The sequence below is a fragment of the Gymnogyps californianus genome, chromosome 2 (assembly GCF_018139145.2).
Source record: "Gymnogyps californianus isolate 813 chromosome 2, ASM1813914v2, whole genome shotgun sequence".
NCBI classification, from domain to species: domain Eukaryota; kingdom Metazoa; phylum Chordata; class Aves; order Accipitriformes; family Cathartidae; genus Gymnogyps; species Gymnogyps californianus.
In genome coordinates, this window is record NC_059472.1 from 118307024 (window position 1) to 118324925 (window position 17902).

General features: G+C 34.0%; 1 protein-coding gene across 7 annotated transcripts in view; it reads right to left on the reverse strand.

The window, feature by feature from the left end:
- Nucleotides 1-17902, reverse strand: part of ULK4 (unc-51 like kinase 4) — a 254149-nt gene that overhangs the window by 214551 nt on the left and 21696 nt on the right. For all 7 annotated transcript variants that reach the window (XM_050892383.1, XM_050892382.1, XM_050892386.1 and 4 more), the window contains 3 exons: nucleotides 16158-16339; nucleotides 14657-14703; nucleotides 13778-13856 (listed from right to left, as the gene is read on the reverse strand). In XM_050892383.1, coding sequence (XP_050748340.1) covers nucleotides 13778-13856; nucleotides 14657-14703; nucleotides 16158-16339 — 308 coding nt within the window. The remainder of the gene's footprint in view (nucleotides 1-13777; nucleotides 13857-14656; nucleotides 14704-16157; nucleotides 16340-17902) is intronic.

A 17902-nucleotide genomic window follows, 5' to 3' on the forward strand; every position in this document is an offset into this window, starting at 1 on the left:
CCACTGGACCTCAGTGAAAGCTGGTTAAATATCCTGAAATAAAGTGTCTTGACTGAAGAGTTGGGTGGCAAGACGGAAACAGATACTTTTGTCAAACTCTTCTATGGGGTGCAAATAGAAGAAGAAAGGGTCTGAGTCAGTGAAATATTCAGGTTTTGCAAATTTTTTGTTCAATACAATAAACTGGGTCATGGAATGAGGAGGACTAAGGGAAGTCTGACCATCAGACTATGGACGTGGTATTAATGCTGTCCAGAATGTAGAAAGAAAAAGAAAGATAAGCAAATGTACAACATATTGCACAATTTATGCGGAAATATAACTCCTCTAGGAAGCAATATAAGATGGATGTGTGACATTTTTCCAGGTGGAACACAATGTAAAATCGATTCATCATGAAAACTCTTATCTTTTCAACTTTTACGTAACCGCTGTAGGAAGAGGTCTTAGCTGACAAGTAGCAGCCAACCAGACGTCATGAACTCAAATGGAGGCTCCATCAACTTGCTTTGCAATCAACTCAAAATCCCAGAGGGATACAACCAGACACAAATAGGAGGAATTACAAATCTGTTATGTTTACTGACAAATCAAAAATGCATCCACAAGAACTGTCTACAAGCTTTGGGGGTTGTTTGTTTGTTGGTTTTGGGTTTATTTTTAAGAAAAAAAAATAGTTATTTCTTCTCCTAGTCTGTCAGGACAGAGGTATTATTACATGACCCCAGTTGCAGATGTTTATGAATATATCTGATTTCCACCCCAGCCCTTAAGTTTGAAGCTTTTTAATGACAGGAAAGACCAAGTAAAAGTATTTGCTTCAAACGGGAGAGAGATCCTGGTTTTGTTTTTGCCAAGGGCAGGAAAGAAAAAGATTGCTCAGGAGTCCAAAAAGTGAAGGGTCCCTGAATTAGGAAGACTTCTGCCTTCAAAACTGAGGTTTACATCTAAAGATGTAAACCGGGACTAGAAACCAGTCTTCACAGAATAAGATTTGGCAGCAGCATCCAAAGAAGAGGTCTTTTTCTTTTCTTCCCCTTCTCTTCCTTTTTCTTTCCCTATATTTAACTATCATCATTATATGCAGGTTTCTACCATTCATCCTTGCTTTTTCTGAATATCATGTTTCTGGATTTTCATTCTTTTCATAACTCTATGTGAAGTTACTCTAAGTCATCTTCTTCTGTTTCCAGGCAGTGGGCCTGTTATCCACTTGATTTAGAAGCCATGCTGATGACACTCTTGAAGACCAATGTCCATCAATAAAATATCCATGTAGAATATTTTAGATTGATTAGTTCCTATGTAGAATTTCTCACATTTTAAAAAAATTCTATAGACTTGGAGGATTTTCCATAAATTTTCTTTGAAATTAGTTCCCTTTATTGATTATTGCTGATTCCGTTGTTCTGCTCAGTGAAGATGCAAACCAGACCAAACAACATCTGGCTAGAAATTTCCTTCTTCTCTACAGAATTCTTTTTTAAATGTATTTCAGACTAAAATTACATTTTTTTTCTAGATGATAGATGAAAGGGCTGGTATTCAGAGGAAAAGCTAGGACTACAACCAATATACAACTGATCTTGCTTAACACTGAGCCTGGTTTGAGTGTCTTTTAGTGTTGTAATCAGAAGGCAGCAGAAAATTAGTCTTTTCAGCTACCACCAGCATGCAATTTCTATCACAAAAACATGCTGTAGCCTAATTGTGTCAATCAAGCAAGTATGTGCTTTAGAGGAAAAGGCTGGATTTTTTTCTCCTGTTACTAGTCTATGATTTGATTAATTTGCAAGTGCAAGACAAAACGAGAGGGAAGAAGGGCTCTCTTTTGGGTTCATTCTTCAAGGTACGTACTTAGTTGCAAGAGCTAAACCCTTCAATGAGCAAATTGTACAACCTGCACAGACCCAAAGTTGCTTGACTCAAAAGAAATTAAAAGTATCAAAAATATATTAAAACCAAATTCTCAGCTATGTCAAGCTTTAATAAAAAAAGAACTAATAGCAACACAACACAGAATTGCAATATTATACAATGTGACTTTGCAAACATCACACAAACAGCATCAAAATTATGCCAGGAAATATTTAAAACCTCACATAGATATGTTTTCCAGAATTAACAGAAAGAGTCATGTGTTTCATGTCAAGAAGCTTAGAGATGAAAAATTTTTCAGTGTGGTCTCTCTTGCTCACAGCAAGAATGCTAACTTCACGATTCATTTTCTGTATGTATTTGATGGTTCTGCTGATACTGTAGCAATGTAAGAAAAGCCAATATTTCACTTCTTCCACAGAAAAAAAAATTTGTTCTTGCTAGGTTATATTTTAACTACACAAACAATATTCTGTCTAGTTTACCCAGCCTTTTACACCCCAAGCATCTCTCCAGTGTATATGACATATCCATTTACTTATAAAGTAACAGACATCAGCTGTACAGTAAACCAGAAAAAAATGGAAAGGGGGGAAATCACACACTGTAAACAGATTTGTCTTAGACATAATAAACTTAAACAGATCTGCTGGAGCTGCCCTTTTTAGTACATAAAATTCTTTGCCCTCTAGCACACCTCTTATTTAATATATTAAAAATGTTTTAATTAGCTAGAAAAGCTATTTGAAACTAAGAGGAAGCTTTTGTCAATCTAAGAAATGAGAGAAACATACTATTTTCAAACTATTCATTTTCACATTTACCTTAATTTTCATTTTCTATTCTACAAAATTTACCCACAGTATGCCAGTGAAAGTTACAACAAAAATTGATGCTACAAGCAAAGACCAAAGTCTATCCACGATGCCAAAAAATACTAGTGAAAGAATACATCTAATTTAAATCTACAACACGTGACAAATTCATCTCTCTCTGTCCCATGATGCAGAACCATACAAAATTCTACACTCTGGTGTGTTGTTTTCATGAAAACTGGGGTAGCATAAAAAGAAAAGAGAAGCATTTAGACAGTTGTTTTAGCATTGTCTCCTTCCCTGCAATCATTTGAAACCTCTTAGCCAATTTGTACGGAACTACGCAAGAGTAAAAAAAAAAAAGATGTATTGTTTTTTTGAAACCTTTAGAAGCAAAATACCAACATAAAAGTGACAGAAAGGCTGTGGTACAAATTAATTTCTTTTTGAACAGAGAATACATACATGAAAACATTTTGAACACACTACACACAGAAAAAGCTCAGAGATTACTCTATTAAGTATCAGAACACACCCTCCTAAACCATGGATTTTCTGTTTAAACTTTGTGATAGCTAACAAAGGAAGAAGTGAACATGCTAAATGGTAGCCTTTATGTAATTAAGTTTAAAAGTCAGCCAGCTGCAAGTCAATTCATGAGAAAGCAGGCTCTGTTAGCTGACAGATCTGCTTGTTAGCTGTAAAAGTAAGGATTTTTCAAGTATCCCTACTGCATTTTCTACGTACGGATTTAGCTGCCTTATTTTAAACAGAGAGAGGGAACTGCAGGCAGTAAGTGCTCTTGGGGCTTCAGAATAGTTGGAATTTTTTTCCTCTCCGTGAAACAGTTCTCAGTGCTCTCAAGAGTACAGGCTTTAGCAAGAAAGCTAAGGGTATATTCCCAAAGGTAACTGGTGAAGTGGCTGACGGTTTATTTGTTAACATCACATTCATTTAGTACTGCTGACAGGCTGAATCTTTCCATTTTTAATGCTGCAGGATAACCACCCTTATGTTTTTGTGAAAATAATAGCAAGGTACCTTACATTTCCCGTACTGGATTTGATTTTACTTGTCTTGATTTTTTTGGCTTTAACTTAAGAAAAAAATTAAAATGCATATTCAATTCATCTTGCTCTGTGTGTGTATGAATAAAGCCAAAAAACTCTAAGAAATCATGGAACATTTTCAGTTTAGATTCCCAAATACAACCAATAGAGGCAAAATTATTCCATGCATATACAGAACAGGACACAAGTATATTCTAAAGCCTCCAGAAAGTGATGCCGGAGGAGGGACAAACTGAAATTAGTTCAGCAAAGCCCACATAGTACAACAGTCAGAAAAACTAAGCTTCCCACTGCGTGGTACATACATAGTAAAGGTAGCTGTCAGATACATGGTATGCTTCACATAATCATCATTTTCCTCTGGAAGTAAGTTAACCTGAAACTGCTTATAATCCTAGGATCAAAACAAAAAGGTAAATTCTATTCAAGAATCCGCCAGCTGCCTTCCAAATCAAAGAAGCTTCTAGGTTTTATTCTTTGCAGCCCTAGGAAAAGATGGTTTGCACAAACTAACCCACGAAGTATTACTTTCTTCTCTCACACCCCTGCTTAAGAACCTCTGCACTCAGGCAAACATGAAATTGGTAGACTTGGGGATAGAAAAGTTAAAACATATGTAATTATTTATATAAGTTTTTCTATGCAGCTGAATTGAAGGAAAAACATAACTCAGTGTTGACACTATAAGCATTATTTATTAGCCTAACATTTGCGCTTATCTTTTTTAACAAGAAGAACTATTAGGTCAAGCTCTGTTTCTTAGTAGGTTTTGCACAGTAGAAATTTCTTTGCGTATTTCTGGTTCTGAAATGGACAATAAAAGATGATGTATCTCAGTTTTCTGGAGTAAATTTAGTCCTCGCTAGACATAACTCCCATTAACATTAAAAGAAATTACTGATTCTACAGTTGTCGTGCATGTAAAACTCCCTTCAATGGGAGTCACTCATCTGTAAAAGCTACCTGGGAATAATCTAGGGCAGGAATAATCAGCTTAAAACATAGCAACTTGACTATCACAGAAGTTAAAAAAAGTATAATAAATAGTAACTTAGAAAGTGATTGTAGTGAAAAAATATTACTTTTAACTACAAATGTAAAATATTCCAACTAAGTAGGACTTAAAACTGTATTCCTGGCTGTACATTTACATTATGATGCATAGAAGAAAAAATGGAATTATAGGATGTTGTACAACAGAGTTTAAACACCTGCATTTTAAACTGTAAGTGATGATTGTTTTATGCTAACAGGTAAAATCCTGAGATCTTAAGCTTCAAATACTAGCTGTGTTAAAGAAGTCATTATTTAACAGCATTTTTGTGAGATAATTATGTTTCTTTAGCTGTGGTAATATGCAAATAGCTAACTGTACAAGAGCAGATGACTATGCAATGTTAAAAAAATGAAAAGCTTACAGCAGAGCAATTGAAACAAGAAACATTTCCCACTTTAAAAAGAAATACAGGGGGAAGAGCCACGGGTCCAGAAAACAAAGTCACAATATGCTTTAAATAGAAACCTCACAGCTTGTGTTGCAAAAATATTACAGTAGAGATGGGCAAAGATATCAAATGGTTAGAATCAACAAAAATCTGTGATTACAGGAAAGCATATATGCTGAAAATAGTCCTACAAGCTGTCTGGTGAGACATGAAACACTTCCATCATTATAACCAATTATGAAGAATCCTTTTAAAGTGTTCTCTGATGTATGATGTGCTATTCTATACGTAAGCAACTTAAACATGGCAATCGTACACCTGAATTGCACATCAGTTTCACAGCATGTATACAAAAGAATGAAGGTAACTTTTTTTTTTCAGTGTTTCACTCCAAAATGGAAATTGATTTTAGTGTTCTACTTTCTTCATACAAATAAGTTTACTTCTGAAATAACCAATATAAAAAAGTTACACAGCAATATTAAAGGTAAATGAGTTCCCCCAGCTACAAACAATACATTCAATAAACATAAAAGAGAACTTGACATAAGTCAATGTGTGTATCAGTTATAAACCAACTGTGACAGTAAATTAAGGTTTTGTATGACTATATTTTTAACCTAAAAAAAGTGTTACTCAATTGTTTAAAATCAAGATAAATGGAAAGAAATCATGATTTCACAAGATAAATCTTTGTCAATAAAAACACAAGATGCTAAGCAGCTGTCAACTGGATCAAGACTGCTTTTTAGCTTTGTGAGTGGTCAGCTCCAGATGCTTGTTAAAAAAAGGTACAAAAAAACCGCAAAGTGAGCTTGGACACCCTAGTTAAAATTACCTCCTAACTCTGAACAATTAGGTACTCACCTTAAATCTGAGGCACGCACCTTTAGAGGCTTTCGGTAACGTTTTGCTAGCACTTGCTATTGTAAGTCTGATACTCCCATTACCCATATCGACACTTAAAACTTCTCTGAAATTTGCCAACTTTCCAGCCTACAATGTTCTCATGTGGAAAGGCACTTCTTTGTCTCATTATACATCCTCTCATTGGACCTTAATTTGCCACTTTTCAACCTCATGAAGTGGCTTTATTCTTAATCTACAATATAGGAACAACATTCCAATATATATCTCCATATGTCACTCAGCATTTGAGGATCATTCAAAGACATATTTTTACTAAAGAATCTGACACTCTTCAGTACCCTCAGAGGTCTTTCACTTAACCATTTTGTTGTTTTTCCTCAAAATCATCTTTAACTCCTACAGTGCCTTTTTTGAGATAAGTGGACTAGAACTGGACATAGCATTCCAGTACAAGTTGATGGTGGAGATGTCCCCCCCTCTACCTTAAAACCCAGGCTGACTGAATATTGCAGGGGGGTGGATTTGAGCAAAACTGGGCACTGAGCCACAAACTCCATAACATCTAACAAAAATCCCATGATTTCCCTATTGGAAAGAGAAAATGGGAAAACAGTAATCAGAAAATACTTTAAAGTTATAATTGGAAATAGAAAGTCATATCCAGTAACTACAGAAGTATTTGATGCTTTTGTACCTTTAATGGTATCTGATTGCCCAAGCAGGAAACAAAAGACCTCAGCATTCCCAAAAATAAAAACACGATTTCTTTTTTAATTCAAATTCTTTTTTGCTGAAAAAAAATATGGATATGTTTAATACACTAAAACTTCAAAAGTAGAGTGTAAATCTAAGACCACTCTGATTTTGAATACGGCTGATTACACTAATAGGCATACAAATTTATTTTTTTAAAGAAGAATGAGCTCTCACTTCTCCATCTAGTCCTAGTAATTGAATTGAATGCAAGACAGGTGAACGAATGACAGAGAAAAGGAATGCACACAGAAAGATTTATTGGCTGTGGAATTTTTTAACGTTGACCACACTGCACACGTCAGCAGTCCATGCCATATTCTTATTTACTATACACAGATATTCATTCTGAGTTTGATACCATAATTTCGGCCATTTCAAGCCAGTATAACTAGTGCCACCTTCAACAAAAACAGACTCAATCTTGCCCTATCTCTTCTTTTGGTCTGGCATGAGCATTTGCACATCGAGCTGGATGACAGAACTAAAAAGAAAAGCTCCTTCTAATCAAGATCAGTTTCCTATTGACTACTCATCTTAAGATCACAGCTGACAGTGATGATTCATCAATTTGGACTTTGAAACACCTATTCCTGCCACACAAAAAACACAATCTCATCAAAACAAAGAAATCAAACCCCAAATATCCCAAAGTTCAGTATTTAGAATACTCAGATATAACATGAGAAGCCCAACATACATGCTTTTTCTCTAAAGCTGTAAGTACATACAGTAAAATACTTCTCTCCATTGCATAATAGTGTGTGACTTTCAGACATACATATGGGATACAGAAAGATTGGCAGATCAGAGCTTCACACCAGTCTGTTAAAACTCAAGCAAGCACCGCATCTAGCCACCTATTGACTGTCCACACATATGTGTTCACTTCTCTCTGTCTTTGCCAAAAAGCTCCCAGAAGTAGGGGAGGAAATTAAATATCAAAACATTTGATGGGAAGCTGTTTTCCCTCTTAACTCTGATACAGCATCTGGATGCCCATTGATTTCTTAAAGTCTTTACATGGATGTGAATTTAGGGTCTGTCTTTTCCCCTAATGTATCTTACTCTTAGTTCTCCCCTAACAAGCTTCTCTCTGAAGCTTACTATAGTCCAGGTCACTATTGTATTTATTACAGAAGTAGCTGAAGGAGAACACTGACTTGGTGTTTCATAACACCGATTTAGGAAGAATATAAATTATGCTTAGAATCCTGAATGAAATATTGAAAAAACAGACAAAAATCTGCCAGACAGCTTTTCACCTTCCAGAGATGTAGATACTTATCCACTGAAGAAAAGGATCCTAGGGGTATAGCTCTTCATTATACCAAAAACAACAGACTTGTAGGGAAAAAAACAAAAACAAAAACAAAAACCTACAGCATTTTTACTATCATAAGAACTAAACTGAAGACTATTGCAAAGAGATATACTGGCAGCACCACTGATGTCATTTTAATGGAAAAATGTATTGTTTCATCTCTCCAAGAAAATAGAGTAAATTTAATGGACTATGAAAACAGCGTCAATTAAATGTCTTTTAAAAGGGTACAGTTTTTCCTTTGGTCAGGCAATTAATCTAAGAAAATTCCTAAAAGTGATTTAATCCTGCAATCACCAATGTAAGTTTTCACTTCCCTAGCTGAGAATTTCCTTATTTTCTACTACCAACTTGGTTTGGACTTCAAACATAAAGCAAGCCCAACTAATTGGACTGATAAAATTAATTTTTTTGAAGGGGGAAAAAAAAAGAATCTTCCTACAGTTATGATAAAAGATCTTAATATTTTCTCTAACAATCCAGAACTGCCATGCTTGACAGATTCATTGCTGTTTAATTATATTTACATTTTCTGTTTATTAACTTGGAAGAACTTTCTCAAACACATCATGAGTTTCTGCCAGCAGAGGCTAAATTACCTGAGAAATGTTGATCTTTTGTTTGTCCTCCTGCCACATGCCCCAGGCAAGTATGTAAGTTATATTCAATGGACCAGGTTGTTGAAAACAAATCGAAGAAACTTGTTGTAGAGGTTGAAAGTTTAATAAAAGTCACTCAAAAAAACTTAAATGGAATCTCCTTTCACTGTTACCAAAGTATTAAGTGACAATCCTGATTATGTCAGAAAGATAATTTTAAGGCTTTAATCATTTTACAAAAAAGTGGACATCTGTGTGTGTGCACATGTGTAAGTACTCATGCACACACTCTGCTACAGCTTCCATCTCCTGCCTACAGATTATTTTTTTTAAATTGGGTGGGTTTTGTTTGGTGGTTTGTTTTTTTTTTTTTTTTTTCCTTTTCACATAAGAGATATCGGGGCAAAACAAGGAAAGTGCCCTTGGGGGAAACAAACAAGGATAGACTAAAATTATGATCATTTGTGAGCAGACTCGAAAAAGTTATTTTACAATAAAACAACATTAAAACTAAATGGCTTGGGAATAAATGGCCAAATGAAACCATTTTTATTTGAATCTCCTTACAATATGGGCAGATGCGGACAGACCTAGAAACAGGAGTTATCAGAGAGATAACCTAGGAACATGACTTAAAATAGGCATTCTGTATTAATTTGAATGACAACAAACTGTAGACCTAGACCAAAGTAGATACAATCAGACTAGCTAGAGTCTACATATGCATTTACAGGTCATAAAACTGTACCAGTAATGATGCAGCTGCTTTGCAACTGTAGAAAACAACCACCAAGCTGTACTTCAAAAAATCAGAAATAAAAAGGCTCAAATTATATGGAGTTTCAATTTGGTTGAAAACAGAAATCAGGATATTCCACTGCTTTGACAAAGGAATCACATTCTAAGCTCAGTATTACGGAGATATTCTAATATGCTGTCATTCTCCACGGGGTATTTAGTTCATTAATTTGGCCACGGAATTCCATGGTTCCTTTGCAAAGGTTTTGCAAAGAAACTTGCAGTGTGAAGGCTGTAACAGGTTCTCTGAGCCCTTTAAACACTCAGTAGAGCAGTGGACCCAGGTCTGTAAAAAAAAAAAAAAAAAAAAAAAGGCACAGCTGCCTAGATCATAGTGTGAGACTGATATTCCCAATTAGCAAGTTTAAAAGAGGTAAGGAAAAGGACTAGATTTTTGCCTCCAAAAGGACAGGCAGAGAGCAACTCAACAGGTAGAGGCGGTCTGTCTCCTACCAGACAGAAGGACACTGCTCCCCGACATGGAGGCATTCTGTGAAGTTGCTCTATCATCTCTTACTAAAATAAAAGACTGAGTCTGATATTTCACATCCGAGTGGCTGTGTCCTAGATGGCAGAAGGCCCGATCTATTCAGAGAGGAAAGAACAATAGCTTCTTCTAATAAATAAGCCAAATTAGATATACATGGAAGCAAGCCTCCCTAACTTGGGAATAATTTTTCTTTCTGTAAGATGATGAATAAGCAGATTCTTCTTTCCAAGAATCCTGGGAAAAAAGAATCTTTTTTTCATAGAATCTAGTTCCCTACGAACCAGTTTCAGAATCTAAACAGAAAGATAAAACTTTAAAGTTTAGGTGTTTTCCTAAGATAACTAGGAATAAATAAGAGGAAATGATGTTTCAGATTTGTAAAGGGCAATGCCATGGAAAAAAAAATACATTACTAAGTCAGAAGAAAACCTGACCTATCAAAAACTTTTATTGCAACTGCCAGATAGAAGAAATTACACATAAAATGTCTTCATCTTCAATTATACAAGAGATAAATTTCCCTATTGTATTCTAAGATCTGTCTCATTTTTTCTAATCAATGCAGAATTCTTCTAAAAAATACTTAACTGGAAATAGATCAACTGCAAGTGAATTCACAGGTATGAATATTCATTTATTATGATTTTTTTCTAATATGACCTACATATTAGAATACATCAGCAGAATAAAGATAGTACACAGTTCCACAGTTACATGTTTATCTAGTCTGTGAAACAGCAGTTTTAGTTAGTTAGTTTTATTTATGCATTTTATTTTTGCATTTTAGTGACCTCTGGTGGTTGCATTCGAAACAAATGGCTGTTCACCAATTACCTGAATAAGAACTTTAAAAAAAACAAAATTAGAAAAAGGGAAAACCATTAATTCTTCAAAAAACAATAAATTAAAGGCTTTTAGCATACAGTATGTGAACGTTTACTTTAGCCTGTAAAATGAGTATCAGGCTTCTTTTCTTTCCTAAAGTTTTTCTGCTTCTTCATGACTTAATGTTTCTACTATTTAACAAATTGTTTAAACAACAACAAAAAGGTTAATGGTGCAGATTCAACCTCAAAGATAGAGGAACTATCCTTAAATAAATGTATAACCTGGTAAAAGACAGTAGAGGGTAAAAATGAAGAGCCAGATTTTAACATGTAAAAGCCAGCAGTGGTGTCCTGCACCAGTCTCTATTAGGTCCTGTGGTACTTTAAAAGTTCAAAAGAAATCACAAATAACTGGATGAGTGCATAATGAGGTAACAAAGAACTGCAAAGGGGCCGTGATTGAGTGATTAAAAATTGGAAAGAAAACTTGGTGTACATAGCATGGTACACATAGGGGGCAAAAATAATTCCAGAATCACATCTTCACGAGCTCTGAACTGACTTTTCACGCTTGGGAACAAAATTTTGGGGCTATAGGAGATAGTTCTACAGAGAGATCACCTCTAACGGGTCAAAAAAGCAAACAGTATTAGAAGTTCCTAGGAATGGAAGAGGAAACAAAATAGAGAAACAACTACCAATAGATAGATCACTCATATATCTTTAGTCTGTAAGACCTGGATCACAGAGAGTCAGATTATGTTGTTCTGACTAGCTACAGCTTGGTTTTGACATTTCCTAAACCACAGCAGCCACCAAGAAACTTCAGCTGGAGCATCAGCTGGCTAATATAAAAGCATAAATTACAGCATTATATTTTAATACAGTATATAATGCTGGTTTAAAGGTTTGTTTTGTGTTTTTTTTAAAGCACCACACAACACACAATAGCTGACAGTCCACAAGAATGTTCAACAAACTCACAGGTTCATCTAGTTCCTTTGAGGGGAGCAGAGGGGAACACAACTTTGTAGATCAGAAATTTCTAAATTACTCCTTCCTACTTTTCCTATAAATGAACTATCAAGTTTTGTGTACTGCCTACAGTTATCTGATTTTAGATTACATACGCAAAAATAAATTTCAAGACATTAAAATATTAGGATTCAATTTTTTTCTGCATTCTAAAATATTTTTAAAATTCAGAGATATTACTTTGGGAGGAAAAAACTTGGAATGAATGTCATTACAGCAAGCACAGTAGAAGCCTTTTGAACCGTTATAACTCAGATTTGTTATTTTAAAAAATAAATATTTATTTTCCCAATGAATGCATATAAAAATTAATTTTAATTCACATAAGAATGGGGCCAGAAAGTGATAATGAAAATTAATTTTCCTTTCTAGTCCTTCAGTTTAAATGTCACTGGTCTCAGACTTAACTTGGTTTTTTCTAAGTATATGCATATTTCTAAAAATGCTAAATTCCATTCGTGAATTATTTTTATGTTCATATGAAAAAAACCAAAAAACTGAAAACATTTTGAATAAAATCATATTATAGCTCAATGTAAAATTACTTCAATCTATTGCTTTTGCATACACAAAGCAGACTAGGATATGTATTTTCTATGATGGAAACTGGGAAGCTAGGGAAACTATCACTGAATATATTAGTGCTAAACACCTAAACAAACACCTAATGCCAAAAGTTATATGGACGTCTCAAAATTACTTTTGAGTAGTTTCACTGGAACTTTTAAAAGTTAAATATCAGAAAAATCTGCCACATACAAAAGCGCACTTAAATAGCAACCTGGAATTCAATTGACATGCAACTGTCAATACTGAAAGACTTTGACCAGACTTCAATGACTGTAACCATAAGGACTCTTCCCCCACTTTGTAACTTTATAAAACAAACAAAAAACCCTAGGTAATAACAATAATGTTTTGAGTTCAGCTTTTACTACAGAATTGAAATGTTAAGCAACATAGCAAGATAATCATAATCATTCTTATTATTCATTAAGAAGAAACCAGAGGGACCTAGAATAACAAAAAATTCCTTAGCTGCAGTGCCAAAAAAGTCAGCTATTAATCAATAACTACATGTTTCTACACGTCAGATCTGCACAGTATGGAGGCATATTTGCTACGTGTGTTTAGCAGTTGTTTCTCACATTCAAACACCCATTACATTCAAATCCTGACTTCACCTCATGAAGTAGAAATAATGTCACATTCACACTTTAAACAGATATTAAATAGCAGATTGTCAAGTTTACGCAATTTGTGTGCATGTATCACTTGCAAAAAAGGACAGTAAGATCACTTTGTCTAATCAGTCTTCTGTTTAAGTCAACGACTGAGCATGCAAAACGAAAAAAGGATTAAAAATATTTTTCTTCTCCAAAGAAAATGACTTGCCCTTCATTACATATATGCTTCAACAACTGTAAGGAATCTCAAATTAGTCCCATCTCAATTATTTTTTGGAAAAAAGGATTTCTGACAATCAATTGTACTATTTTTATACTAATTATAATAATTACATTTCAGGATAACCAAATATGTCAACACTTTCTTCTTGTTACACACAGATGCACAAAAAGTATGACAGTGACTACTTAATTTTCTGAAAAGGAGAGAAAAAGGCTAGAGTTTTATCATTGGTGGGTAGTTCTGTCACAGGTTAGTAAAGGTCAGAACCACACCTACATAGAACAAACTCAGAAGTTTATACATTTAATGAATTGAGTTAATTGTATTCCCATTTACACATATGAGAAAAAATAAAGCAGGGTTCAAAAAAAAAAAAAAAAAAAAAAAAGCTGTGAAACTTTCTGACATAAGTAGTAAAACCATTAAAAAAAATCCGCCCCCCGTCCCCCAAAAGGAAAGTTACCTCAGAAACAGGTACATTTTCTCCGAGTTCAGATGCGTGTAATGCCAGTAAACCAATCACTCGAGCAACTTTGGCACGTCTGCATATCAAATAAATTTTTTGTAGTTGCACAAAAACTATTTCAAAAATATCACAAAAACAATTACGTCTTGTTTATATTTTACACAGATTGCTAAGGGCAGGAATTTTCTTCTTACTTCTGTTTTCTTAGTATCATAAAATTATTTCAGTATCTCAGCTCAATTTAGCAATAAATTCATGCATAAAGACATTTCTTTCCTTTAGCACTGAAGAATGAAGATTCTTTTAGTTTGTTATAGTCTTACTTATCAGTCATGCTCATGTTCAGTTTTCTTATAACACAGAAAACCCCTATAGATCATTTTAAACTTTTCAGTATAGCTGACAAAACAGAAATTAAATCTGTATCAGCAAATCAGTTTTAAATGTTTCATTAAAGAAAAAAAAAAAGAATAAAACCCCCGACATTTATGAAACAAACAGCAGAGGGCACTATAACATTGAAATATTTCTTACAGGCATTTAAAAAAACAGCTACCATTATAGTTATTTTACTACTATTTGGTATGGGTTGGTTTATTTAGTGATTTTAAGTAACACTATTTGATCCACTGAATTATGTAACTTCTAGATAAAATTTTAGAGATTTTCTATAATCTTTGGTACAGTAGAATAGCAATATATTAATTCAATGCTGAAAAAATTCAATGCTATATACACCATCATACTGCCAGTCAGGTACCACAGCAGATTGACAGGCTAAAACACTCCTCAAATATCCTGTTAAAGAATATCTTTAACAAAATTCAGTGATAATTCCATATTTGAACAAATTAATTTAAAATTATTTTTACTTACATATCCCAGTTGGCGGCTGCACGCAGCTGCTGTATCAATATAGGAAACTACAGTTTAAAGAAGATAAATACACATTAGTGAATTTCAGTGACCTGATATGTCCCAATGATAAACAAAAAAATCAAAATATCAGTAATTTCAAAAAAATTTATTTGGATAACATTTGCAAAAAGTATCATCATAGACAAATACTGTAGATATTGTCCAAACGTTGATTAAAAAAAAAAAAAGGCGGAGAGTAAAAACACAACTTCTTTCTATATTCTTGCCTTAAACTAAGCTGCTAAACATATATCAGTGTGTTAAAAAAACGCATTTTTTTGGTTCTGAATAACACTATGCAGAGGAAAAAAACCTCTGATACTTTCATCTACAAACACAGAGATCATCATATAGTGTTACCCAACAAATATTTCAGAAATTAAATTTATTTTGTGAGAATGGACAAAAATAGTTGGCAAACAGTAGAATAATGAATGGACTGTTAACACACATAATCAGCCGCTTGAGAACCAAACTGCATAATTACTAACTCATTTCTAAAATGTTCTGTTAATTGGCAATTCAGTTACTGGATTATTGTCCCCCAAATTATCCAATGATAATGGAATACACCTTCCAGCAATTCTGTTTCCTGTTTTCACAGGAATTCTATGGCATAAGACCTACCATTGCTTCCAACCTGAATGTTCCTCATTGAATTTTTCTGGCAGTGCAATTTTGTCTTTAATATCTCTGTATCCAACAATGACGTGTCAGAATATGACGTAGGTGCATTAGTATAAATGTAGGAGAACAAGGTCGTTTACGTTTTATTAAATAAACTGAAAAGTGCACATTTCAGGATAGCCTCTGTGATGCTTTTACATAATGGGAAAAATAGGTCTATTTCTCTTCTGCACATGCAATACTCTGAGAAATATATTAAACCACTACAGAGGATACTAGTAAAATTGTTTGTCTGGTAGAATATGGTTCTTGAAAGGTGAAACCGCCATTTAGGTATACACTAAAACAGACTCTTCAGATAGCATGCTCACTCTTTGAAGCAGTGCTTAATGAAAGTTTCACTGTACGTTCTTTAGAAAGTTTTTCTTCCTATTCTTTACAGACCTATGGCCAAATAAAATTGATTTAACAATTCAAACATGAACTTTTTTCAGTCTTCTCTGTCCCTTAATGATTTACAAAGACTAACATTTCATCATATGTTATTTCACACTCCCCATCAAGGTTAGTTTTTACCCCAACTTTTTACTAATACAACAAATCTATATGTAAATGTATCTGAAATCTAAGAGAAAGAATAAGTTTCCCTCAGCTCTTTTAAAAAACCTGACATGGAATTTAGTAATTTTTTTCATTATTTTGTACTTAATTTGCCATATTATTTTTGTCAGTACACCGATGATTTCTTGAAATATAATTACAAAGCAGCTGATTTTTGCTACAACGGCAAGTATGTAAACCATGTTGATTCCTTCAAAGCTTTATTATTTACCAGCTGAGAGCTAATTAGCCTGCTTGCAATTTCCTTGTGGACAGCCACAGTACACAGATAGTACAGTAAGTTCAGTTTAGAACGTGCTGCTCCTGTATTCTTCTCGGTGGAATCAAGCAGTGAACATACTCGTTGCAAGAAGTCATTCCAGTCCACGTCTTTCATAGATGATAGCTTCTCAGCTAACCATAAGAAGCAAACAAGTAGTCAAAGATAATGGATCTTTGATGTTGCTTTAATACACTAGAAAGTAACATCAACATGAATAAATAAGTTTCAAAGTTTGAATCTAATTATAATTTTAGTACTTAAAATATTAAACGAACATGTTGTAATTCGTGTCTGAATATTATAGAAAGCAAAAAAGAAGTAAGAAGAGAAACAAAGCATAAAAATGTAGCAATAAAAGCCTCAAAACATTTTTGAAAGTGCAACCCTGCTAAGTCCTTGGACTTCATTTAAGTAAACATTTATTGGCATTATATTTAGGAAAGGTAGTAGTTGTTGTCCTTAATCATTACTAATTCTTAATAAGAAAATGCAGTTTCATCAGATTAAATTTGAGGCAAAAACTAATGAAAGTCAGCAAAATCTCTGCAGAATCAATAAACTGAAAATGTGTATAGTAATTCATATAGGTAGGTATCCATCTAGTTAAGCCTCAGTAGTATCAGAACATAGATGACTTCAGAATAAACACAAAGAAGTCAAGTCACTAGGACGATTAACATAAATCCTGTGGTTCAATTCACTGACCACTGTAGATGAATAGAGATTTTCCAAAGACTTCCTTATCAGTCTCAACAGATAACTTCACTCTAGCAGCGATACATTGCCTCAGTTTTGATTAGTTATTAATAACTTATCTGCCATCCCGATATGCTCCAGTACAGAATATTTAAAAGCATGTCTTCTGTCTTTTACTGCAATTTTACACTTAAGTACTAATATCTACTAATGAAGGCAATTATAGTTTACATTAGTAAAGGTGAAAAGAGGTTTGGATTTCAGGTATTTATCTCAATTTTTCCATAGTGTCTTTAATCATTATTGACGAGCAGCAGCAAACTCAGTATCTTCAAAAACAATCAGAAAGTTGTCCAGAGAAAAGCTACAACCCTGAAAGTGTTACAACCACAAAGAACACTGTCCCATATTAAATAAATACAGACAACAATAGTTAAACATATCAGAACATCAGTGTGATAATTTAGCTACTTCAATGCAATATGAAATAAAATACCACCCCCTTAGGCACTTGAATCTGATCATTTTTGCCTAGGATGTTAGCCAAATTAAAAGTATTTTCTGTTACTACAATCTTGATTGGGAGACTGAGGGACGTTGTGTTCTTTTCCAACTATAAAATTTCTTCAACAAATTAACTCTCCAAAATAAATACTTTATAGAAAGAAAAAAGGAACTTTTACATCTAGGAAGAGGTGCTATGTGAATTCTAGAAGGACTACATATCTGGCTGACATCCCTCTTCAAGCACAGTAAAGTGTAATAATACTTCCTTAAACAGACTAGAGGACATTTTCCAGGGGAAGAAACACTACACTCGTGACAATGAGCAGCCTTTCTAGACAACAAAAACTAACAACCACAAAAAACCAAACCTCAAACAACTCCACACTAGCTTTTGGGACATGATTCCCATAACATTTCATGATTAAAGGTGGGACTGGCAAGGCTGCCTAGTATTACGGCTGATCAACACTGCACATTTTAAGATCCTGTTT